The 24,789-nt window shown below is 36.5% G+C and overlaps 6 protein-coding genes across 9 annotated transcripts in view; 2 read left to right on the forward strand and 4 right to left on the reverse strand.

The window, feature by feature from the left end:
• LOC105159428 (chaperone protein dnaJ 10) lies at positions 131-3,366 on the forward strand. The gene is made up of 10 exons (XM_011076491.2): positions 131-346; positions 852-911; positions 1,114-1,196; positions 1,328-1,481; positions 1,669-1,798; positions 1,880-2,038; positions 2,188-2,366; positions 2,590-2,670; positions 2,786-2,923; positions 3,017-3,366. Exons 1-10 carry the CDS (start codon positions 260-262, stop codon positions 3,095-3,097), a joined length of 1,152 nt encoding a protein of 383 aa, XP_011074793.1. The 5' UTR covers positions 131-259; the 3' UTR covers positions 3,098-3,366.
• LOC105159429 (F-box protein SKP2A) lies at positions 3,598-6,149 on the reverse strand. Of its 2 annotated transcripts, XM_011076493.2 has the most exons (5): positions 6,047-6,149; positions 5,409-5,682; positions 4,686-5,034; positions 4,468-4,609; positions 3,598-4,178 (listed from the first exon to the last, which is right to left on the reverse strand). In XM_011076493.2, the coding sequence occupies exons 2-5, from the start codon at positions 5,648-5,650 to the stop codon at positions 3,808-3,810; spliced, it is 1,104 nt and encodes a 367-aa protein (XP_011074795.1). In that variant the 5' UTR covers positions 5,651-5,682; positions 6,047-6,149; the 3' UTR covers positions 3,598-3,807. The 2 variants fall into 2 exon arrangements, with proteins under 2 accessions (XP_011074795.1, XP_011074794.1); XM_011076492.2 differs by lacking the exon at positions 6,047-6,149 and having other exon boundaries at positions 5,409-6,031.
• On the reverse strand, positions 8,414-12,951 carry LOC105159604 (probable receptor-like protein kinase At3g17420). 2 transcript variants are annotated; one of them, XM_020692444.1, is made up of 11 exons: positions 12,410-12,951; positions 11,911-12,047; positions 11,455-11,552; positions 10,832-11,163; positions 10,343-10,534; positions 9,851-10,261; positions 9,619-9,779; positions 9,308-9,381; positions 9,071-9,218; positions 8,835-8,984; positions 8,414-8,764 (listed from the first exon to the last, which is right to left on the reverse strand). In XM_020692444.1, exons 1-11 carry the CDS (start codon positions 12,615-12,617, stop codon positions 8,672-8,674), a joined length of 2,004 nt encoding a protein of 667 aa, XP_020548103.1. In that variant the 5' UTR covers positions 12,618-12,951; the 3' UTR covers positions 8,414-8,671. The 2 variants fall into 2 exon arrangements, with proteins under 2 accessions (XP_020548103.1, XP_020548102.1); XM_020692443.1 differs by having other exon boundaries at positions 10,343-10,537; positions 12,410-12,950.
• Positions 13,585-16,560, reverse strand: LOC105159605 (pentatricopeptide repeat-containing protein At1g43980, mitochondrial). 2 transcript variants are annotated; one of them, XM_011076719.2, is made up of 2 exons: positions 14,071-16,560; positions 13,585-13,938 (listed from the first exon to the last, which is right to left on the reverse strand). In XM_011076719.2, the coding sequence occupies exon 1, from the start codon at positions 16,495-16,497 to the stop codon at positions 14,590-14,592; it is 1,908 nt and encodes a 635-aa protein (XP_011075021.1). In that variant the 5' UTR covers positions 16,498-16,560; the 3' UTR covers positions 13,585-13,938; positions 14,071-14,589. The 2 variants fall into 2 exon arrangements, with proteins under 2 accessions (XP_011075021.1, XP_020548025.1); XM_020692366.1 differs by having other exon boundaries at positions 14,039-16,560.
• Positions 20,201-21,488, forward strand: LOC105159431. The gene is made up of 2 exons (XM_011076495.2): positions 20,201-20,993; positions 21,288-21,488. Exons 1-2 carry the CDS (start codon positions 20,227-20,229, stop codon positions 21,352-21,354), a joined length of 834 nt encoding a protein of 277 aa, XP_011074797.1. The 5' UTR covers positions 20,201-20,226; the 3' UTR covers positions 21,355-21,488.
• Positions 22,063-24,789, reverse strand: part of LOC105159430 (serine/threonine-protein kinase RIO1-like) — a 5,262-nt gene continuing 2,535 nt past the window's right edge. The window contains 7 exon segments of the mRNA XM_011076494.2: positions 22,063-22,702; positions 22,858-22,932; positions 23,043-23,150; positions 23,264-23,356; positions 23,430-23,513; positions 24,014-24,090; positions 24,744-24,789. The exon segment at positions 24,744-24,789 is cut by the window's right edge and continues 10 nt beyond it. Of these exon segments, the coding sequence (XP_011074796.1) occupies positions 22,247-22,702; positions 22,858-22,932; positions 23,043-23,150; positions 23,264-23,356; positions 23,430-23,513; positions 24,014-24,090; positions 24,744-24,789 (939 nt within the window). The 3' untranslated portion in view covers positions 22,063-22,246.

Raw genomic sequence — 24,789 nt, forward strand, 5'->3', positions numbered from 1 at the left:
AATTGAAAAAGTTGGTGTAGTAGACAACGCATACAAAATGATCAGCGCCACAAAGTGACAGTTAAAATACTGTTTTCTCCCGCGAAAAAGCTTTCACAAAAGCACTACTTTATTCAATGCAGCGAACTGGAAAGCTCATCTCATTCTCTCAACCTCTATTTCCACACACACAACACACATTCTTTCTCTCTAACATCTTACTTTCTTTGAATTCTTCTCTGTACTTCTTGCAGAGTTTCTCAACTGAGAAGGAAAAGAAATGGTAAAAGAAACTGAATACTATGATATTCTTGGGGTCAGCCCTTCTGCCTCTGAGGAGGAAATTCGCAAAGCTTACTACCTTAAGGTTTGGATTCATTTGCTAATTTATTTAAGACATACCCTTTTAATGGTGATCTTCTTCTTTTTGTGCTATGTTTGTAGTCTCTGTATTATCGTCAGTTCATAGGTTGTTTGATGATGATAAAGTAGATGTAACATGATTCATGTGTGTATAGATAGTAGGGGCATTCATTATTTTCTTTCGGCCATTGTGAGTTTCTTCGTTTCTATCCGTTCTGTTGGTTGGAGTTCAGGACTGTATGATTCAACTGAAATGTGCAGTTACGCCAATTTTGATTTTTGTTGGATGAATTGGGAAACCTGTTTAATTCTGAATGAAGAATTTTTTATTCTGACTTTTGCATCCTACCAGGCTGAGGTTGTCAGGTTGTTTAATCCAAGTCATGTTTAAAATGCATTCGGCTGCTTCTCGTTTATGCTTTCTTCTCTGTTCGTGTTTCCCTGATGATGAAAGTGAAATATTGCTCAAGTTTTGGTTGATGATTTTTTCACAATCATGAATGTTGCAGGCGAGACAAGTTCACCCTGATAAGAATCCGAATGATCCTCAGGCAGCTGAACGATTTCAGGCAACTACTTTGCTTCTCCACTACCTTTCTCTGCTTGTCTTGTTAATACTTGTGAGGGACATGATAATCAATTGAGCAACTTAAGCTGGGTTTTATGTTTCTCAGACCTTTTCTTGAGTTGTCTGGATCTAATTCATGCGATAAAGTAACTTAATCTACTGCATCTCTTCATTCATGAAGAAGTAATTCCTAGTATCATCAGGTACTAGGAGAAGCATACCAAGTTTTGAGTGATCCAGTGCAGAGGGACACCTATGATCGCAATGGGAAGTACTGTATATCTAAGTGAGTGTTTTCTAAAGATAAGCTCCTGTTGTTAATGTGAAGTTTATATGTTACGGCCCTGGATTGAGTGATCATGGCAGAGTCAACTACACTGGGTTTTTAATCTCATCTTTGCTCATTCCTTCTTCTAGGGAAACGATGCTTGATCCTACTGCAGTATTTGCTCTTCTATTTGGGAGTGAACTTTTTGAAGACTATATAGGTCACTTAGCTGTGGCGTCAATGGCCTCTACCGAATTTGCTGGTGAAAGTGATAATCCTGACAAAGTCCACGACAGACTCAAGGTGGTATATGTAGTGTATCAGCTTTGAAATTACTGATATATAAGCTACTGGGGCATCCTTCTCTTTCTGTAATAATTCCTACATCATATCTTGTTCACATTTCTGAAATCCCTGTTTGTGTGACTTATCAAGTACGAAATCATATATAGGTTCTGCAGTTTCACTTTTCCAATGTTGTCTAACTTAGGTGGTTCAAAGAGAAAGAGAAGAAAAGCTTGCTAGGAAACTAAGAGATTTTCTTCACCATTATGTCCGTGGCGACAAAGAAGGCTTCTTAAAACAAGCTGAATCCGAAGCAGAGAGACTCTCACATGCAGGTCAGCTGATAATTTTCGTATCATCAGTTCAGCTAAATGCTTTAGCTTGTCAAGAGAACTTCACTCACAGCTTATTTGCAGCTTTTGGAGCTGAAATTTTGCACACAATTGGGTACATATACACAAGGCAAGCAGCACTTCAGCTAGGGAAAAAAGCTATTTACCTTGGAGTCCCATTTGTAGCCGAGTGGGTTCGTAATAAAGGGCATTTCTGGAAGTCGCAATTTACTGCAGCAAAAGGTATCCTGAATATGTAGCATTGTGCCCTTCACTTTCATCTGCATTGGAAATTTTTGCGTATGTTGATTGATATGAATGTATATATGATGGAATCACCTCGGATGCGATAATATAAAACATCAAAACACTAACAATATATCCCACTTCAGGTGCTTTTCAGTTGCTGCAACTTCAGGAAGATATCAGGCGCCAATTCAAGATGGATGGTAGTAGTCCAGAAAATGATATGGAATCGCATCTAAGACTGAATAAAGACACTCTCATGAATTCACTATGGAAACTGAATGTGGTCGACATTGAAATAACTCTACTACACGTTTGTCAAATGGTTAGTATTTCTGGGTCGTTCTTAGGAGGTCCTCAGGCTCTACATTTCGAGACAATACTAGCATTAATGCGACGGGATTCTCATATACTGATGATTGTGATTGTTTGGGTCCCTAAACCTCCTAAGATTACTTGGTATTTATCTGATTTCGATGAAACAATGCTGTAAATATACTTGATTAGTAGCTCATCCAGTACAAGACTCATTTCTGGATGTTTGGTAGGTTCTACAAGACAACAGTGTAAGGAAGGAAGAACTCAGATTGCGAGCAGTGGCGTTGAAAATCCTAGGAAAAGTTTTCCAGGTAGTCCTTGTTCTGATAAGATCATGACCTATTCTGCACCTACAGCATACAAAATTCCTGCGTCTGGATTTTTGTCTCGTCGGGATAATAACTAACAAAAGGTGGTTGCATTCAGAGTCAGAAGAACATGCAAAATGCTGGAACATCAAAGAAGAAAATTGCTTCAGCAGATGCAGACGACAGCAGTTCTGATAGTAGCGACGAAGACGATTCACCAAGATCACTCAATTATCGTACTCCTTTACTTACTCAGGTGAACCTGTGGATATGAGCCCCTCCACTAAATTCATCTGAACTCTTATTGTCTGAATGGGAGAAGGTAACATGTTCCTGTCTTTCATTACAGGGAATTGGAAGACTCTTCAGGTGTCTCTGTAACCCAGCATTTGATGTAGATGATGAAGAAATTGTGTATAGAGGAAGATGAGAGGCTATGAATCTTTCATAATTTGTGCACCAGTGATCAGCTGCATGCCTCAACTACATTTTTTTTAACAGAAGACAGTCTTTGGGGAAAGCCAAAAGGGCTAAAACCTGTTGTTTCAAAAACTTGTGCATTTCTATAGTAGTGACTGAGGTATGTTAACCTATTGTTTGAACAACATGGTTATTACTGCATTACTTCCATCATCCGATTGTTCTATTAACCTAACAATAACTACTTTCTTGCCACTATTTCGGCTGATAATCCTCAGGGGTGCGACAAATCAAGTCAAGCTGCATATATTACTGTCTCGATTTATTTGACCTCTTATCTTACTCTATACATAGTATTTAAACTTAGTTGGACTATCAATTCGATAGAACTAAAATGAGCTTTAATAAAATGGAACAGGAATAATATTTTTACACATTATCATTATTTATATCCAATTGAGGGGGCTCTTTAGAATCAATCTCAAAGCAAGGGTCGATGATACGATATACTTTGCAGTCCTAATAACAATTCATAATAAAGCACCAGATACAAACTAATTTACAAGGTACCACTGAAAAGTCAGCACAAGGAGAGCATTTCAAAGAAAATGAACAGTTTTTTCCGTGTAGTTAAACCTCCATAACATCAACCAAATGTCTTAATTTGCTCAAAACAAGCTTCAAACAGAACCCCTACTTATTTCAGGAAGCAACTCAGTCTTAGTGAGCTAAGTGAGGGATCACAGTCGGTGCATGGTGTGCTTGGACAGCACAAGCACAATGCACAGATGTTAAGCTGAGACAACCACTGATTATCAAGGAATGTCGACCAGGACACGTATGAAGAGCAGGAAACGAGTCACATACCGCCTGTACCGCTGGTGGAGTCAGGGCAGTGCACTGGCTGATGTTGAGATTCGTAAGCCCTTCCTCCTCATGCCGGTTGGAAACTGACGCCCATGTCCCAGGCTTGTTCTTCACTCGGCTTTGTGCCAGAGAATACATGGCTTGATCTGTAATGTTCTGGCAGTAGTATAGGTCCAGGGACCTCAGGTGAAGGCAGTTGTTTGCCAGTGCAATTACACTGTCATCTGAGATGATTATCCATCAATAAGCACATGACATAAACCAAGAAACCCACAAACTGAAGCTATTAAATCGAAAACCAATCAAATGAAATCTGAATTGCCATCTCAATAAGAGAAAATATTCAACTCCAAAAATTACAAGTTCCCTCCGCCTCTTCCGAGTTGAAATATGCACTTCCTTTAATGAAACACCTCAAAGTATTTCATTGGTTTTATTCATAGTATGAATACTTTTGAATTTTGCGACTCCAACATTTTTGAATGAAAGAGAACAAGTACAAGAAACAGATACCGGTTATAAGAACACATCCACACAAATCAAGAGCTCTGAGATCAGGGCAACCATAGGCTAAGCTTTTCACCCCTTCATCACCGACCCGGTCACACCATCCCAGGTTCAAAGACTGCAATTCGTTACAGTTGTATCCAATCGCCTGCATAAGATAGTGAGAGAAATACGTTAAACAATCTCATATTTGATCTTGGAGGTGGGCTTACAGTTCACAATACCTTTAGCGCCCTATCCGATGCAGCCCTAACACATCCACAAAGATTCAAGAATTTCAATTTTCTGCAAAAGCCAGTTAAGAAAGCGAGAGCAGTATCGCTGAAGGCTGAACAGCCACTGATATTCAGCCTAACAAGATTTGGACAACCATGTGCTAAGGCATACAAGGAGCGGTCAGTAAGTCTGAAACTCTTGCTGAGATCCAACTCTTGCAGGTCATGACAGTGATTTGCAATTTTTTCAACAGCATCATCCTGAAGTTGCGGTGTGCCTTGTCGCAGAATTAGAACCTCCAGTTTCGTGAATTTGGGAGCCAGTGACAGAACCAAATCGTTCATGCGTTTCTTGCACCTGAGGAAACATACACAGCTAAATAACGCATGCTGAAATGTTCACTACACACCGAAATTTCTTCAACATATATATCGCAAGAATTTCTCAAGAACAACTATTACAAGCTCTGAAAGCTTGAATCTATTTTCTTTCTAGCATATGTGACAATGTTGAAATATGGATCACCTACTCTTGCTTCCCCTATCCAATAAGCGACTCTGTAATTGATACAAACTAAATTGAAATAATAGCCATCAACTTAGTGATTTTGCAATACTGCCACTTCAGATGACCATAACAGATGAGGCTCGATCATAATCTGACAAGCACAAGTAAAATATTTACAGAATCCCATGTTTAACAAAATCATGAAAATAAAGAAATATGAATACCAGGAGAGGGAGAGATGAGTGAGGCCCCAAGAAATGGCATCCCTCCAGCCATGACACACCCCAGATGCCACAATCACCCACCGATCATCCACAAGAGACAGAATCCTCAGCAACAGCTCCACTGGAATATCTTTCCACTCAATTATCCTCAACCCTCCACCTAAACCACCCCCAATTTCACTACCAAGATTGTTATTATTACTACCATTCATCATATTCTCAACACCACCAAAAACCATCATCTTCTCAAAACACAAGTCCAGGCCCTTTGTCCCTATCATTCCACTATGTAATCAGTATATAGAATTCAAACCACAAAAATCCTAAAAAAGAAAAAGTTGATGCCTTTATGCTCCTGTCAATCAAAAAACCAAAAGAGAATTTCATGAGGTACCATCTTCTTCAAGAAAATTCAATTCTTTCTCGTTTTAACTTTGAAAGAAAAATTAAAAGAACTGATCAGTGGTCAGAATTTAGCATCAAAGGGACTTCTTTTCTTCTGCTGTTCGTTTCAAGAAAACAAGAAACGATTGAGATGATAAATCAGATAAATTTTGGTAGTATAAAAGATGATTAAGGGAGTGTGTGTTTTAGTTATTGTTTGCGGAAACTGGAATGAGGAAGGAAGATGAATGTACCTAAAAAATGTAGCAAGTGAAAGTGAGAGTGGGACGTCGTAGGTTGTACCTCCTAGTCCAAGATGAGTGTACCTCAAAAATTGCCAATTGCCAATGGCCAAAACGTGTCATGTGAACAGGAAGCGGTGTGCATTACAACGCAGATATATTTGTTTCTTTCAAATTTTCTGGCTGGGCTGTTACGTGGCAGCACTGCACCTGCTCACCAAAATATTACAATAATTCAATTGCAAAATTAATGTGATCCGGGTCGAAATATGCGGTCTCGTGATTCGATCTCCACTCGAAGCGCCTATTCGTCCAAGACCAGATTTTGGGTTCCCTGAGAATGAAAACACGAACTGTGAGCTCGTCGGGCACGTCCCCGACAATGACCCTCCGACGCTCAAGTTAGTTTGGTCGAATGAAATTGGTTCGATCTAGGAGTTCGGTCTCAATTAATGCGTATCAGTTACCTCATTTATGGCGTGTCGGGGTCTATTTATAATACACAGTTGTACGGTAAGTACTGGGCCACGTGGCCTCATCTCGTTGGTGTGCGTTCTGATCGAACGGTGGAGATTGTCCGGGTTTCCGGTCGGTGTACGTGATCCGGGTCGGGTCCCACGCGACCCGCCTGTTACAATATTCGCGGATCCTGATCGCGAAATGACTGTAATGCCCTTAATGAGGGGTGTTTTGGTCCTTTTGCAGATATGATATTTGGGTACTCATCATAATGTAAAAGATTTAGTTGCAAACATTGAGAATCGGTCAAGCTCCATAGTTACAGGGATACCTACGCTTCTGTTCTCTCCTGAAATTGGTATAATTATGTAGATTTTTTATAATTTGATACCAAAAAAATTATTTAAACTGCAACGAGTTAGTAAACCAATTGATAGTAAATATAAATTTTCATTCGATTTTTATTGTCAATGTTAACAAATTTAATAAATTTTAACCAATTGAATGACTTATTTGTTTAGACGAAAGTAAATTTTAGTAGTTGCTAAATATAATTTTTTAAATTAAAGGAAGTTTATGTACATCAAATTTCAAGAGAGGAGAGTAGATTTGTCTTGTTAAAACAATAATAACAATACTAAAAAAGGAATAAATTTTATCATTATTCAATACTAATAAAAGTGGGCTCCACAGCATTCTTATTTGAAGATGAGGCGGAAGGTATAAGCTTTGATGTGGTGTGATGGGGAATTTGTATGGGGACCAGAGAAAAAAAGTTAAAGAAAACGCCAAACGACAAAGGAAGATGAGCCAAACGACAAATCAAACCAATAATAATTTAAAAAACAAACCTTATCAGGAAAGTAACAAATCCATATTGCACAGAAACGAAGCCGCATCCATATATCCATATTTTCCATCTCCTAATCAATCAACTTCATAAGGAACAGTGGGCTTGAAAGCGCATATATACCTACGAGTGTGCGTGTAGGATTGCAAATGTTGGTGTCTGGTAAAAAGCATTTATCTTTCGACTTTTGGTGCAAAAATCATTTTATCATGTTTGTCTTTGTTTGACATGTTCTATCATATCTCTGTGTCCCATATCTTCAAGTAATAAGAAAGGGGATAATCACACATCCTTCTGGTCTTATTTTAAAATTTGATATAATTACAGTAGGAGGACAAAAATGAGTTTTGTTGGTAGCCTGCCGGCCACCCTGTGTTATGGTACAAGATAATTTTGTACATGTACCAAAGGTTATGTCTACACATTGTATTTGTATACTTCTCTCAAACTATAGTTGTTCATTGCTTAGGACATAAGCACATTGTCAAACTTTGTTAAATTCTTGTGATCTTTATTCTTGTAATTAGTGTTCATTCTCCACAATTGATGCGTTATTTTTTAATATACACGTAAATCTTTTGTAATTTAAAAAATTTGAATTAATCGTGACGTTAGACGGAAGCAAATATCAAGATACTAAACAAATTTTCAAATTACAAAAAATTTATATATAAATATATCAAATCTTATAAAAGGCTATGTAATTAACTAGGAGTGAGAACAACATACTACTTTTTTGCAGAACCAACAAATAAATCCCCATGCCTTTTTCCAATTCTTTCTTCATTTCTTGTCCAAATACATTTTGATTTTTGCACCACAAATATTTCTTCATTTTTAAGTCAATGTAATATTACGCTAAATAGTTTTATTTATATTGGACGTTGAGTCTGACTCAATATTTATATTTTTTTTTTGTTCAATGTGAGTTTATAATTTACAGATATTTTAATATAAACGATTAATAGGTAATCTGTTGTCGTAAACTTTTTACAAAAACTTATTTTAGTAAAAGAAAAGTTGAGCAAGTATGAACATAGTATCTTCTGTTGTTTGCATTCGTTTCGCAACCTGTCAACTGATTTCGCATCACCGAAACATACACCAACGCAGTCATATAAGAATAGGATGGGAATTATTGTTGTTTATCTCTTTCAATGGCTATGAATACACTCCTAACCACAACAGGAAATTAAAATTTGAATTTTCATCTTCTGTAGAGGCACATCAGTAAGGCTAGTCCCCTCAGTGTCTCCTGACTATATATGAGTGAGATGAAAATTGAATGAAGAGAAAGATCGAAAATCAGCATTACAGTTTCACCTCAACTAAGGGCTGGCCTCTGTATTCAGTATGATTGGGTATAAATTGCTCTTTAGGTGGCGTCGAAGATCGTTCGTCCCCTCAAGAATGCACAATACCTGAAGCATCAAGCTTGGTGTTAAGAATGAACGTAGCGTTATGATATACGGATACGTATCACAGGTTTACCTCTCCAATTGTTGGCCGCATTGAAGGTTTAGTTTGGACACACGAGTATGCTGCTCTAGCCATGTTGTACAGTTCATATGTGTCGTATGAATACTCAAGACGAGGATCGACAAGCTCGTCGAATGCAAGTGTTTGAATCAAAGGCAAAGCCTGAAGCAAAGAAATACAGATGTGGTCAAGGTTGATATTTGCTAATGTTGAGGCATTAAGAAGGTGAGAAAAGGCTGAAAACATACCCATTGTTTAAGGTTCTTCTGCCGGTTGTCTGTTGTTGAACTATCGGGCTTTCTTCCTGATATCAGTTGTATCAGAACAATGCCTAGTGCATAGACATCTGTTTTCACTGAAGAAACGCCTTTTTCTGCACGCTCGGGTGCAAGATATCTGCAGAGAGAGGTCAAGGTCAGATCACTGCAAGGGCAACTTATGCACCAGACAGCATGTTTTATTACAAATTATAAACCAATACTCACGCAAGATTGTCAACAAGTCTTGTCTGGATATCATCTTTATTCGTCTTCCACTTTGCCAGACCGCAGTCTCCCAGCTGATCATGAATTAAAACAGAAAGAACATAAGGTCTGACCTCCAAACATTGTTCAAGTTGAGATATTTTCTTGAGCAGGGCATCGCATATACGATCTGATCGAACTAACAAAGAAAAGCACGAATAGAAAGATATAGAGACTATCTACACTAGTATATGGGGTGATCACATTTGGGTATACAGATGCGTTAGAGCAACAAGGACATTGGATAAAGACTAGGGGCTTGCAAGATTTACCAAGGGAATGAAGTCGTCTGTGAGCAATATATTGCTTGGCCTGATGTCCTGATGAACGAGAGGACTTCCCCGACACTCTTCATGTAGAAACTGCAGCCCTTTTGCAGTTCCAACGGCAATAGCATATCTTTGGTGCCAATCAAGAACATGTTCTTTATTATCTGTCGCATGACATGTCATCCATGAGATGAAATTTTTCAGTAAATATGTTTGATATTACTAAAATGCTTACCAAATAAATGCCACTCCAGTGATTTATTGCATATATATTCATAAACCAAGATGTCGAGGTTTTCCTTGCAACAATATCCAAGAAGCATCTCAATGTTCTTGTGACGTACTATGCTGAGGACGTAAATTTCAGAACGAAATTCTGCGGAAGGTCTTTTGTTTGCATCCTTTTGCACCTTTACAGCAATCAGCTGCCCATTCTTAAGCCGACCTTTATATACTACTCCATAGTCACCTTCTCGCAGTAAATTATCAGGTGAAAAATTATTGGTCGCAGTCTTGATCATGGAAAAAGTAAATCCCATTGAATCCAGGTCCTTTTTCATCACATCAGGATGTATCTGAAGACTTGTTTGTCTTTGGTTCACTGGGGGAGAAACATCTTGTTTAATTTTGACTTTAGCTTTCGTACCTGCATCAATCATTCAAGACCAGTTACAGACAAACATTTAAGAGACAGAAACCGGGACATTGTTAAAAAGTCTGCAATCACCTTCTTCCACTGAATCAACTGATGAGAGTTTGTCTGGTGCATCAGAATAACTACATCCCATTGAATCCTGCCCCGTTTTGATCTCGCTGGCAGAGCAAGAAACAGGATTTCCAGAATGATTCTGCAAACTTATCTCTTTTTGCATCTTTTCAGGAGACTCATCATGTTTATTTTCCAGTTCATGTTGGCTGCCTGCTGAAATTAGTCAATACAATTACAGAACATGATAAGTAACAGAGATCAGGATGTCAAGATGCCTAGTTAGGTGCTGCAGCCATCACAGAGTAAGCAAGTAAAATTCAAACATCGTGAAAGCATACAGGACGAGCTTTTTCTTTTTGTTTTAACCAAACTGGTCGAAACAAAGATGGTTGAACTCAGAGCACCAGTTTGAACGAGAAAATGAACCGCATAGAGCCAAAACATGAGTGTCCAGCATCAGAAATTTTAGAGTCAGATATCTTTGCAAACTATTATAATCTTCTTAACCTGATGTCTCTTGATGATCATTTGAGTCAAAATCATTCCGTGGCTCCTCAGCGTACGCTGTGGCCGATGACATCATGCTGCTCTTGGAAATATCAGAACTTCTTGGGGAATTTGCAGGTACAGAAACGACAGACTGCTTATCACTCTCATTGTCAGGTGGAGGTGGCGGTGAAACGGGCTTGGATAGTGAATAAACCAGATTATTCTTGATAGTGTCAGTACTCTTGTCTAAACGATAAGATCTCAAAACCTGCAAGCATAAGTTATCCACAACGTGGGCGACCTTGCAAGGTATGTGCTGAATGTAAAACCTCAATTCCTTCCTTAGGTGCCTGCCATAATACATCATCAGCTAACCAAGTACAGTTTCCAAGAATGTGTTGTGAGGTAAAAAAAAAATAGCAGATCTCATATGAATTGAAAATAAGCATCAACCAAGCTCATGCAACCAAGTTCAAATATGAAAATAATGGTATAATCAACAGAAAAAAGTAAGACTTCTACTTCTTCATATAATCCAGTGATACTGCACGATATCAGATTAAAAAACTTCCCTTTTTTGTTCTACAAAAGGGCATAAATGAAAATTCGAGGCGATCATAATTTTTTTGATTAAATGTTACCTATCAATTATAGCCCACGTTGGGTTCAAAGCTACTACTTCTTGCACAACCACCTTCTTGATCGGAGCTCCAGCAGAAATATTGACCTCGATATTAACCTATAAATAGGATCATTTCAGGGAAATCATGACAACAAAAGTAGATGCTAGGGGGGTTAATTAACAATAACTCATTGCAACGGAAAATTTTCCGGGAAGAGCATCATAAAAACTGTGTCCAAAACTATCTTTCAAACAATCAAATGACACTTCCCACCTTAAGCATCTCTGGTTTGACTACAGCATGTGTCCTATGTACTGTGTTTGAGAAATATTATACTCGAGAAAATAGTTAGAATTGTAAGAATGTAACATGATCAGTGCTCTTAGCTGCATATATTTGCCCAAAAAAAAAGAATTTGTCCTAAGCAAATCTTCCGCTATGCAAACATTAGAAGGAGCAGAAAGTATGTATTACCCCTTCGGCTTCACATTCTTCAGCAGTGTGCTGGAGTGTATGAACATATTCATCAACCTTTCTAGAGACGTCTTCTTCTATCGCACGGAAATGTGCTCCAACAAAAGACTTAGGCCCTATTTGAATTTGGAAGCCCACTGCAAATGTACTTGTTAACAATGACAGCTTCATGAAAGTGAGAAAGACAAATGACAAATCATGGAACTTAACAACCGAACCAAGAATTGAGTGATGTATGGTATGAATAGTACAAAATTCAACGGCATTTTACCCATAGCATATTTTGAGCAACCAAGAGTCAAGATTATTTAGTTGCAACAAGCCTATAGGATGAGGGATTGATGAGAGTAAATTCGGTCCAGTTCAAACAAACAGTTCATGTATGACGAGCCACACACACTATTTGTATTCACTCTTAACATGTAAGTTCAATGTACGTTAGTTCATTCTACGTAGCATGCAATAAGAAACATATATACCATAAGATATGCAAACTTACTGGGGTGCAGTACTTTGTGCAACACCCCAAGCAGCTTGATTGTGGCTGCTTCTTGAATCATGTCGTCATGCAACCTAATATTAGAAATAATCTGCTTAAGCTCCTGAATGTCTCGTATTTTTGTTGCATCGAAAGCAATCACGATACTTCTTGGCATGAAAGGAGTGGAGCTCCTCCGACTGCTGCTCCTCTCCATCGATGATGCCATATAAATTGAAATCTAAGAAAATTTGTGAAGGGTTTTTCTTGAATGCAAAAGAGCACCAAGTTAATGCAAAAAATGGGCAAAATTGCTATTTCATCTCAAGAATTCTTGAACATGAAAGATGCTTGTTCTGCAATTTCTGTTTCAAGAATTCTTGTGCACAAAAGATCCCGACTTTGGAATTTCTGTTTCTAGAATTCTTGAACATGAAAAATGTTTTCTTTCGATGGATCATCTGTTGCCATTCTTTGTCCCAATCTGTCTCATTCTCTGGACTGTGTGTGAGTGTGTGAAAGAGAGAGAACTGTTAGGATTTATATGATTGATACTCAAAATATGTCTATAGCAAGGGGCAACGGAACCCGTCTATGCAAAAGCAAGAAAAATTGATGGTTGCAATGCAGTTGAGATAACTCCGAAGAATCCATTTCTTGGCTTAAACCAAACGACAATTCCTTGTGTCTTTCTTGTGACCCTATAGACAAATTTATGCTGTCTGAATCTTGTATTTATCGACATAGTATATACTTTATAGTTTGTTCGCTGTTTTATTTACCATCTTCAAATGATAAGAATCTTATCTCATTTAACTACTATTTTTTGAGTTCAAGCATGTGGGCTTCATGCAATTATCCTTTGTAAGAATTCAAGAATTAAAAAGTTAGAATTCCTACACATCAAAATTTTTCGTATAAATTTAACATTTTCTCCCATATTCTTCGAAGAATGGGTAGATGATGACAACTCTTGAAGGGCATGTTTAGGCTTTCAAATCAATATATGAGATGATCATGAGCCGCAGCATTTCTTCAGCAATTGGGTTTACAGCAAAATTCCAATCCTTTCTAATTTAATGTTTCACCTTGATACTCTCAAATATAGAATATTTCAACAAATTAGAATAAAATACTCAAGATGTATGTACAAATGGACGTTCATCACAAGGAAAGATCAAACTTCAACATTCACAAATTGCAGAAATACAAGATTTGATTGATCTTGCAAGCAAACACTCGTCTGCTAATGGTTGTCTTGCAGTATCGTCTTGTTTGACGATAACTAGGTCAACAAAGAGCTAAGCACAGAAACAAATTATATATAAAAGAATAGAGAAGTAAGTACATGTTAGGAGCTTTTACTACCCTCCTCGTGCGTTCTCCATATTTTTCTTATACAACAAAGGTAAATGTGTAATGTGTAAACAGGTTTTGATGTCTTGTAATGGTTTATCCAAGAAATTTCTCTTGCTCAGAGATTAGCCGGCAGCTGGTCATACATATTAGATGGTTTCCCCATTATCTGCCATGCTGATTGCGATCTATTCCTGCAGCAGAAGCTGAATTTAGAGAAATAACAAGTTAGAATGTCCTAGTATAAAGGTGGAAACAAGAACCAATAAGATCAAATTGTCATATACTCTTAACCTGATTCCTAATGCTTCTACTAAGCTTCGTACCCTTCTTGTCAGTCCACTCTTAACCCATATGCTGAACTTGCCAACAGGCTACACGCAGTTTCATGGGAGCAACTTTGTTCAGTTGTCGATATTTGGTGGAATCTCAGAGGTTCAGTTTAAATGTATTGTTTGTACTGATGATATTGACTAGGTGGATGAGGAAACCTGGTAAAAAAAAAATAGGAAACTTACATCCATCAAATCTGATGTCAATAAAGAAATCTATGAGACATCAAGGTATAATGGATCGCATTTGGGAATTTGACAACTTGACACCCAGTACGAACAGTTTCCCTTAAGTAATCTGATTGTGTTCTGCATTAGGCTGTTGAAACACTTTCGAAGTGAAACAAACTTTTCAGTGTCATTAGTATACCGAATCTGCAATCATGCTAATTGCAATGAGTTGGCACTAAATATCTTCCAAGAAGATACCAACTACAGAACCATCATGCTGAAAAACAAAGTGTGATCTCGGCTTTCCATGCGACTTTAGTCACCTTATGCTTCTCTGGTCGCTTATGCCTGATTGGCTGAATTAAGCATCATTTCATCCCACATCTCTTCCATCAATAAACCCAAAACTGAGTACACATGCTTCCCACCATAATGAATCATTTGGTTTGCTTCAAAACTAAAGCTATGGCCTTTTATACCAATTAAACTGCAGTCAGCTACTTCATGTGTTCCCATCTTTTGCATCTTCTTCCTCGTTCGAACAAGGCTTTCCCATCTACCCCTCTGTTCATAGGCGTTAGCCAAAATCACGTAAGGAAGAGATGAGTGTGGTTCCAACTCCATCATCCTCTCTGCAACTATTTCAATTAGATTTAGATCGCAATAATCCCCACAAGCACGAAGTATGAATTCCCACATAAGACCACTAGGTTGACAATGCATTTTGTGCAATAAATCAATTGCTGAATCAATTCTACCAGCCCGAGTCATTATGTCTGCAAGAGAGGCATAGTGTTCATTTGCTGGGTTGACTCCATGATGTTGCATTGAAGAAAAAATCGTCATGCCTTCCTCAAGAAACCCACCATAACTGCAAGCTAAAAGAACGCCAGCAAATGTTATCCGATCAGGACGCAAACCACTTTGAAGTAGTTCTTCAAAGAGGCAAATGGCTTCCACTGGTTTGCCATTCTGGGTCAACGCCAGTATCATAGTGTTCCAGGATATTAAATCCCAAGAATCCATATCTGCAGAGACCTTTAATGCCAAGTCAATTAACCCATATTTACTATACATATGTACAAGTGAAGTGGCCACAACATTGTCCGCTTCAAACCCTGCTTTGATCACCAAAGAATGAAGTTGACTACCTTGCTCCACTGAAACAAAGACAGCAGCAGAACAAAGAACACAGCTCAGTGCGAATTCAGTCGGTCTGATACTTTCACTGAAAGAAAAAACAAAAAGCTCCAGAGCTTTCGCCTCAAAATTGTGGCTCGCGTAACACGCAATCATTGAATTGCAGATGGCTGAATCAAATAGATAAGATTCCTTAAAAACAGATATTGCATTCTCCATTCTATTGCATTTGGAGAACAGGTCAATAGCTGCACTGGAAACAACTGTGTTTGAAAGAAACCCCAGCTTTATACAAAGACAAAACACTTGCTTACCCTTCTCCAAATTTCGCAAGTTAGTACAAGCATTGAGCACCGCGGATATGGTATGCTCATCCACCTTGAAACCCCTTCTTCCCATTAAACAGAATTTATGCAAAGCAAATTCTTCATAACCGGCTTTACAGCAACCTGAAATCATAGAGTTCCAAGAAACTACATCCACTTTCTCCATGCTCAAAAACACAGCAAGAGAATAATCCACAAGACCAAGCTTCCCATACACATCAATTAAGGAATTTCCAACCACCAAATTGGAATAACCTCCACCTAACCTCACAATACACCCATGTATTTCCTTAGCATAATTACCACACTTTACACAGCATAACAACATTGAAAACGTAAACTCACTCGGCCTAACGCAAGAATCCCGCATTTCTAAAAACAGTTCCCACGCCCTATCAAGAAACCCACTTGAAATATACCCCGAAATGATCGTGTTCCAACTCACAACATCTCTTTCTGGCATCCTGTCGAACACCAGACGTGCTTTTTCGACACCAAAACATTTATAACACACTTTCAAGTATAAGTTCCAAGAGACAATATTTTTACCGGGCAGGTCGTGAAATGCCTCCAAAGCATCGATTGCAGAACCAGATTTCAAGTAAAGATCGATACAGCGATTTCCCAGAAACGTATTGGAACTGAGACCAAGTTTTATCAACTGGGCATGAATCAACTTCAAAGAATTCGAGGGATTTGTTACTGAAAAACACTGGTCGACTAGACGAGTGAAAAATGAAACTGTATGAAGGAATCTGTTAGCACTTTGATGAATACCGAACATGCAAACGAAGACGATGAGAATGTACAAATTTACAATTGTAATAAAGCAATAAATTCCAGCCAATTGAACTGTCAAAATATTTCAAATCACGTAGTATTAATATAATATAGTAATTGGGCTTAGAGGGAACTCGGCTCCATAAAACGTCCTGGTTTAAAGCCCTCTATGGTCATACATACACTCTTTGAAGCCCAATTAGGTCAAAAACATATATATTTTTATCGTATAATACCCAAATTTACCCTTTAATCCATTCTTTTCTTAAATTTTATTTTATATAAAAATAATAATTTCAATGTCTTTTAATAATTTCATAATTATAATTATTTTTCTCGCAGTTCACTACCCCACGTTTCTCTTACCTCATTCTTTTTTTTCCCCACAAATTTATTTCCTTGTCATTTCCACATACCACGATTGTTTCTTCTCACAATTGTACTTTTTCTCTCCATCTCACATTAAACTTCTTTTTTATATGCTCACAAGACCACGTACAGTAACACCTATTTTATTAAGGTTTAAAGTTTTAGAGTAACTACTCGTTGCATATACTTATATTTGATTATAAATAATCATATTTTATATTAATTAGTTGTAAATAATTATCTTTTAAATATTATTTTATTTCACCAATTTAAAATCAATCATTCATTTAATTTTTTTCAATCTTCTTTTTAATTTAAAAATTAAAAATTAAAATTATACACACACATTAAAAATGCTTCGACAGCTACTCATAATTAAGTACTCCAAAATGTTGTTTCTTCCACATTTATTCTTAAATGCAAAAACATAAAAATATTTTTCTTTAAACATTTATCTTACTCAAGTCCAAAGTCTACACATAGCTATAAAGAAATAAAAAAAAATGCATTTAACTTCATAAACACGCTTTTATTGACTTTATCTAGCATTTACTTTCCCATGTTCTAGAAGAATTTCATATTGTTGTACTTTTATATTTTTAACGAGTAAATACAGTTACACCCCTAATTTATGGTTTATTTATACAGATCATTCATGTCATTTGAATAATTACACATACATTCACCAGAAATATCAACATGATTTACAAAAATCATACTTATTATTTGAAAAATTACACATACACCCCAAAAAATACCAATATTATTATACAAACTATCTATATCTTTTTATTGTGAGTGGCATTTTTTAAAAATTTGCAAAAAAATAAGAATGATTATGCAGTTCAAAGGATATAAATATAATTATCTATATTTCTAAATTCTAGAATTTGGAGGAGAGAGGCGCTCAAGGAAGGACTAGAAAGTCACACACGTGTGGGTAGATACATGCAACTTGCAATGTCAATGAGATTATTAGTCGTGATTTGTTGATGTCACGATTTTAGAATTTTATGTTCTTGAAATTCTTTAATCATATACGCCTCCATATTATTTACTTGGAGATATTTTTACCATGTTTAGTATTGATCAAAGTGTTTTGCATTTTTTGTCTGTCATTTTTTTATTTTTTTAATAATATTTCACCAAATATTTAATTATTACATCTTTTTTCTTAACTTTCGATCTTCTTACGTTCCCAACTTCCTTCTCTCCCACGCGTTTTATTTTTAATATTTGAATTATACAATTGAAATATATTTTTAATATATCGTACACACTAATTTTATTATTAAGTGAGATTGATCTTTTTGGTGTGTTTTTTTTTTTTGTCTGTAGTTTTATATTTTATTAATATTTAGTTTAATTTTTTATTTATTTATCAAACTTCACACTCACCTGTATTTATGATAGTTATTTCTTTTTCATGCATCAATTTTTCTATCTAATATTGTATCATTATCTTTTTTTAATGACTATTTCCTTATAAATATTAAATAACTTACTATTTTGTATATACTTTACAAAGTACTAAATATTTTATGTTAAATAATATTAAAAACTCACACACACGAAATGCAGCACAAATTACTAATAATTCTTATTTTTGTGTCTATATTTAAAAAATAATAATTTTATTACAATTTGAATCAAAACCAAGTGAAGTAGACGTATTTTTAGGTAAAGTGATAGCAAATAGGCAATTAAAGGTAGCTAATATTTCCGTATACTTTTGGATTCCAAGACCTCAATTTCATAACTAAAAATTAAAGCGAGTTAGGTGACATTAATGAAAGTCGTCGTGGCACAATACATTTTTAGTACCATTCAAATCATGTTGTTATAAAATATTATTAAATGCATCACAATTTTTATACCCCTTCCCAATCTTCCAAGAGTCGTCTTTTTTCTTCTTTTTTTTTTTTTTTTTCCCCCTCAAGATCACTGGAAATATCTCTTATTTTTTTTATCATTAGTTTAGCAAATAATTCAAATTTTATATTTTTAATATTCTCAAGTTTTATAGAGTCTGCATCAGCAGCCCTACCATTTATTTCACATTATATAGAGAGTGTTGGGTTGAACTTAATTATAAAAATTTTCAATTTTTTTAATTGATATTGCGAAGTGTTTAATAATTTTTAGCAAATTAATTCAATTTTTTTAAATTAAATAGGTATTTACTATTAATAGCATAAATAAATTTTACTATCTTATTTTATTTAAATACATCAACAGCCTGTTTTTTTGGGAAAAAAAAAAAAAAGAAATCTCACATCTTACTAATTAAAAACATATACGATTATAACACTTCCGTAGATATGTAGTAATACAATCTTCTACTTCAACTTTAATTATGATTAGATCTTATTTAATTAATTATTTTTTTAAAATTCTAAGATTATTTGGCTACCTTTATTATTATGACATGTACTACTAGTCCAACACGCTTTTCTAATTAACATCTTTAATGAATTTCTTGATTCTAAGTCTCTTTCTCTATATATGTACAAGTAGAACAACTCGATTAAGCAATAACACAAGCTCATTATGGAAAAATAAAGAGGATAATTACACTTTCATCTTCTAAGATTTGGTGTAATTATATATAAACTCTCTGTGTTAAGAAAATTATATTTAATACTCTTAACGTTTACTTCCTTTCAACAAATGTATCCATCTGTTAATTCACAAAATTTGAACGAATCAGCAAAAAAAAAATTATATTTATTCCTAATTAATTTATCACTAATTTCTATAAGTTAAACAAATCATTTTCGACCAAAAGACCCTTATATGTTTTCAAAGTTCACACACTAGTACATTTTTACCTTGATAAAAAAAAAAAAAGAATTATTTGACCTATAATAGTTTTATAAATAAATATGAATTTTTATTCAATGCTCTGTTTTAACAAACTCTCCTCATCTTATAAACAGATGGATCAATTTATTAAAAGAGAACAAACTTTAAAAATACTAAAGGACAACGTAATTATTCAAAACAAAATGAAATTAATAAAAATACATAAAATTGAGCACTTGGGTAGGCCAATCTTTATCCTCAAGAAAAAATAATGCCAAAAAGTAGACAAAGCCCAGGAAAAATGGGGGGAAGATGGGCCCTACTCTTAATCCCACCCATCTAGAAATTCTTGACCTTTTTTTTCCAAAAACCCAAAAATTATTTTTTTTTTAAAAAAAAAACAGTAAATAAGAAAGCCACACCAATAAAAATACTTTGTTATTGTCAGGAAAGTGACCATTTAGGACCTACATATGTTGATGACAATCCCACCACAACCACCTCTTTCTCCCCCCCCCCCCCCCCCCCCCCCCCACCCCATTCCTTTCTCCCCAATCCCATGATGTATGATCCAGCAACTCCATTCTCTCATCATACTCATGCCGATTGGGGTAGATTGGCACAAACCCATGATCAGAGTTGCAGCAACGAGTATAGTAATGATCAAGAACTTGTGGTTCAGTTTCGGCCAAACCATAATGAAGAATTCTTGGAAAGTGATGATTCCGGCGTTTGCTCACCGCCTCTGTGGAAGAACAGCCCATCTGATCAGCCCCTCCTCAGCCACCATATCTACAGCTCTTTATCACCAAACTCTAGAGTGCAAGCGATAACTAGAGGGCAGAGGGAACTCATGGAGATGGTGAAAGACATGCCTGAATCATCGTATGAACTTTCATTAAAAGATCTTGTTGAGCATCATCACAGTGTGGAATTAACTCAAACCCCTCATCAGTTGGAAAGAGAAAATCCTAAGAATCAGAGTTTGCAGCGAGGGGGAGTCGTAAGAGTGAAGAGTCTGGAGAGAAAGAATATAATAATGAGAAGTGGGAGCTTTGAGAATAAAGGGATGTTTCTGAATATGGTGTTTCCATTTTCTTTCAACTCCAAGAAAAAGAAGAGCTTTGCTAGTAATAATAATAGTTGGAAAGTCTCTCCCAAGCCTGAGGTGGTAAAGGTTGGTGGTGAAAGGGATTGGTGGAAGAAGAAATTTACTGGCTCTAGTGATAGTGATAGTAGCAGAACAAGTAATAATAGTGGCAGCAGCGGCACCACTGAAAGCAGCGGCGGCAGCAGTAGCTGCCGGAGCAATAGCGGCGGTGGCAGGTATGTTTATTACCTATCTTCCCTTTCCAAGCTTTGATATAAAGAATTGGGGAAATTTGGTTCTTTTGAATCTAAATAAAGGGTAGTTTCCAAATTTGTTCTTACCAGCTTTTTTCTTCTTTAGATTCATGTTGTGTTTTTGGTCTGTAGTCTGAAGTATGAGTAAATCTTGAATCTTGGAAACTATGCACAAATATGCAGTACGAGGTTATACAAGCTTCTTAAATTTACAGCTTTGTCTTCACAGCAGCCATCTAACAGTTTATAAAAAACTGTTTGTCGATTTTATTGCAGGAAAAAGAATGGCTGCCGAACATGTTGCTGGCCTTTTTTCTCCAGAAGAAAGATATCTGTAGAGTAAATGAAGATCCCCTTAGCCTGTGGGTAAGGCTATACGCCTGTACTACTTGTAAAACACTCTGCCAGACTTTTTAAGAGTTATAACAGAGTATACATCGAGAAATATCTAAGTATTTGTGTATTCATCGATTGTCATCGGTAATTCTTCACCTTTTTTTTTTTTATAAATTATATTGAAACAATCTAAACTGCCAAAATACACACACTCTATATCTTTTACAAAATGACAGTTACACCCTGAAGGGTGTTAATGCAATGTTTCTCAAGGTGTTTGCATAAACTTAGCTTTTGAATAAGTGATACAACAACTATAACCTCATAGGGAGTAGTTATAATTTTGTAAAAAGCATAAAATTTTTGTATATTTTGAACTAACATGGAGAATGTCAATATAACTTTACCCGCCTTTTTTGTTCCCTTTCCTTTTTCTTTATCACCAATATTGGAATTAAGATATCCATTTTGCCTGTGTAGGAAGAGGTTTGTCTAGTTAAGAGTACAAAGAACAAGAACTCTTGCGCATGTTGTCCCAGCTTAGTTCCGAGTGGATTTCCTTCCGTTTACATACTTATCTTCCTACATGTACAGTTCTAAGTGTCAGCTCTCGACGAGACACCTTGCAGTAGGACTAGCCAAGGCAACAAAATTTACTACACTGCTAATTGGAACTCATCTTTAATTAAATAAAAATTTAAAATCTGGCAAATAATTGCAGCTTATGCAAGTGTACATCCTCGTATAACACTGCAAATCAGCATACAAGGGAAGGGAAGAAAGCACCATGCACACTCAAATATATCAAATGCTAGCAAGAAGTTCTATCCAGAGTTAAACACTCCCACTACACTGCAAAATTGCTCTGTGCTACTTACAAGGATTAGCCTCTTAGTCGTTCACCGGTACTTCTTGGCCTTTGCCAGCTTTTTCTTCTTCTTCTTCACGGCTTTTGGAACTTTATTCTTCCGTGCCTCCCTCTTTTCTTCTTTAACTTTCTTCTTGTTCTCTTTCCTAGCTGCTTTCCGATCTGCCGGTGTCTGCTTATCACTTTCAGAAGATGAACCCTCCTCATCTGAGTCACTGGCGTCTGAGTCACTTTCCTCAGTTCCGGTTTCTGGTTCTCCATCTGGCAAGCTGGGAGATTTATGGGGCTGAAGGGAATCCTCTTTTATCGGCTTGTCATTGCACTCGCACTGCTCGTTTTCTGCTTGGGAAGAATTGGTCATAGCTAGGGCCTTCTTGAGACCTGTAATAGTTTGATAGTACATGTCCCCAGTGTCCTTCCCGCTGATAATGCGTTGCACATCTTCCTCAGCGTGCTTCACGTGGTCCAAAGTTTTTGGAATGAATGACTGAAGGGAAAATGTTTATCATGGGCTGTTAGTAAAATTTTCACACACGGATATCTAAATTTTGAACTTTCGGGTGGTTATTACAATATAAATCAGGCTACAATTCAAGCAAAACACAAATCACATTCTGTGTCATTTACAAGTAACTTACAAACCTGCACAAATACAGAATCTGCAATTTCTTCCTCCGCGGAGATCACATCACCTCTTGCCAAAATCTTTTGTTGTGCCTGTGAAGATATTCAGAGTAACATGAATGAGTATCTCCCTGAGTCCACAGTAACTAAAAATGGAGTTTCAGATTGAACGGGGTGGATGGATGCATGCAATTCTTACATACCTCTTCCAGATAACTATCCACCAAATCATCATCAATAGTAGGATCCACTATAAAATCAAACAATTCCCTTATTGTCATAACAGCTATTCCACGTTTCTTGAAAAAATCCTGTGTGAAAGTGAAGAGAAAATTACAAATCGTCTTCGTTCACATAAAGTAACTCAGTACATAACCACGCAAGAGGAAAACAAAGGAAGAGAAATAATCATAGAAGTATTTACCGAAACATGTATACAATCCTCTCGAAGGAAATCAAGAGCATGAGGATGGTCAAGATCAACAGCTTGTGAAACATCAATTATGTACAAGTGACCCTGCACGACAAAAGAAGTCAATAGTCTATGTTGAGAATGCCATAATTCAAAAGTACAGAAAATAAAAGCTCACCTCAAAATATAGTATGTTATACTCGCTGAGGTCTCCATGCACCAGCTTGCACTTCTGATACAACGTTCGCATCGCCATAATTATCTGGCACAGAGAACATAGGAACAGGATCAGCTTTTCCATACTTCTGTGTTTCATGAAGGGACTTCAGAAGATGGTAATATCCATTTGAAGAGCGATCATGTAAAAATAACAGCTTCTAACAGGAGCTATCATTACAGAAAAGCATTTCCAATAGCTGTTCAAGATAAAGTTCATTTCAGCGGATTCAACAATATCAAAATATAGGAAATTGGTTTGGGGGAGAACACTGAAGCTAGATCAAAATTTGGTTCTAGCAAGGTCAAATCAGCCTCCAACGTACTTAAGATCGTTTGGACTTCAAAGGAGCTTATTCATAAGGCGGTTAGGTTTTTATGTCCTTGTTCTAGGCAGCTTAGAACATATATAAACCCGTCTACTGAAGCATTAATAACTTCCCTAGTTTTCAAACTACCACGAAACAATCTGTTCTATTTAGATGTCAAAATAGCTATCAGTAAAACTACCAATCAAGAATAGAAATCTAAAACCATCAAACTCACCTCAACATAACCTTCACGTAACTTATCAAGAGATAAGTCAGCATCTTTGAGCCGGGGAGCAGCCCAACCTGCTTTGCCTGTTGCAGAAGACTTAAAATCAACCCCAGTGTAGTACAGGCTTTGGATATCACTAAATCCAACATTATTAACTGTAAGAACCATCTACCCTTAGAAGTTCTAGAGTCTCAACAAAGTAACTTTAAGATTCCTACCACCAGTTATCTAGTCAATATTATTTTTATCAGGTAAGTGCGTTTACCTGATGACTGTAAGGGCCAAAGAGGCCCTGCTAAGTATGAGCAGATGCATCATGAAGTATATAAATGGCTGCGCAGAAGGTTCTATAGCTTTGTAGACTCCAACTACAACTGATGGGCCTCATCTAACAACAACAGCCCTTATTAATCTAAATGAGTAGCTGTTTTTTTCATTGTAGTTGTAACGAGCGACCCTCAGTTACAAACAACAATGGTTGGAGCATAATTGTAAAAAGACAAACAGAATCAATAATATATTATGCTCAAGAAAAACCCCAGGGCAAATGATATTTGGACAATGCTTCTGGGGAGAGAAACTATAGTGCCCCTTTTCTTTGCATTATGTGGATATCATGATCCAGTCCAGCTAGTTTTAGCAAAACGAAGTACTATAACACTATCCTTTAATCATCTAATAAGAACATAAATCAGCAGAACACATGTAGCACAACTAGTGAACACAACAAAAGTACCTATAAATTCCATGACCAGAACATGAAGCCTCAGAAGCAGTGGAAC

Source organism: Sesamum indicum, linkage group LG3 (assembly GCF_000512975.1).
Source record: "Sesamum indicum cultivar Zhongzhi No. 13 linkage group LG3, S_indicum_v1.0, whole genome shotgun sequence".
NCBI lineage: Eukaryota > Viridiplantae > Streptophyta > Magnoliopsida > Lamiales > Pedaliaceae > Sesamum > Sesamum indicum.

Bases quoted from the DNA above. Each gene is read 5' to 3' on its own strand.
- LOC105159428 (XM_011076491.2), top strand. From the start codon at position 260: ATGGTAAAAGAAACTGAATACTATGATATTCTTGGGGTCAGCCCTTCT. The intron at 2,039-2,187 runs GTATCCTGAATA...ATCCCACTTCAG, and splicing joins GCAATTTACTGCAGCAAAAG to GTGCTTTTCAGTTGCTGCAA. The intron at 2,924-3,016 runs GTGAACCTGTGG...CTTTCATTACAG, and splicing joins GTACTCCTTTACTTACTCAG to GGAATTGGAAGACTCTTCAG.
- LOC105159429 (XM_011076492.2), bottom strand. From the start codon at position 5,689: ATGATAGGGACAAAGGGCCTGGACTTGTGTTTTGAGAAGATGATGGTT. The intron at 5,035-5,408 runs GTATTCATATTT...ATGTTTCCTCAG, and splicing joins ACTCATCTCTCCCTCTCCTG to GTGCAAGAAACGCATGAACG. The intron at 4,179-4,467 runs GTATCTGTTTCT...TAATCATCTCAG, and splicing joins TGGATGTGTTCTTATAACCG to ATGACAGTGTAATTGCACTG.
- LOC105159604 (XM_020692443.1), bottom strand. From the start codon at position 12,617: ATGGCATCATCGATGGAGAGGAGCAGCAGTCGGAGGAGCTCCACTCCT. The intron at 11,553-11,910 runs GTAATACATACT...TCCTATTTATAG, and splicing joins AAGAATGTGAAGCCGAAGGG to GTTAATATCGAGGTCAATAT. The intron at 9,780-9,850 runs GTAAGCATTTTA...GTCATGCGACAG, and splicing joins ACTGGAGTGGCATTTATTTG to ATAATAAAGAACATGTTCTT.
- LOC105159605 (XM_011076719.2), bottom strand. From the start codon at position 16,497: ATGTTCGGTATTCATCAAAGTGCTAACAGATTCCTTCATACAGTTTCA.
- LOC105159431 (XM_011076495.2), top strand. From the start codon at position 20,227: ATGATGTATGATCCAGCAACTCCATTCTCTCATCATACTCATGCCGAT. The intron at 20,994-21,287 runs GTATGTTTATTA...ATTTTATTGCAG, and splicing joins AGCAATAGCGGCGGTGGCAG to GAAAAAGAATGGCTGCCGAA.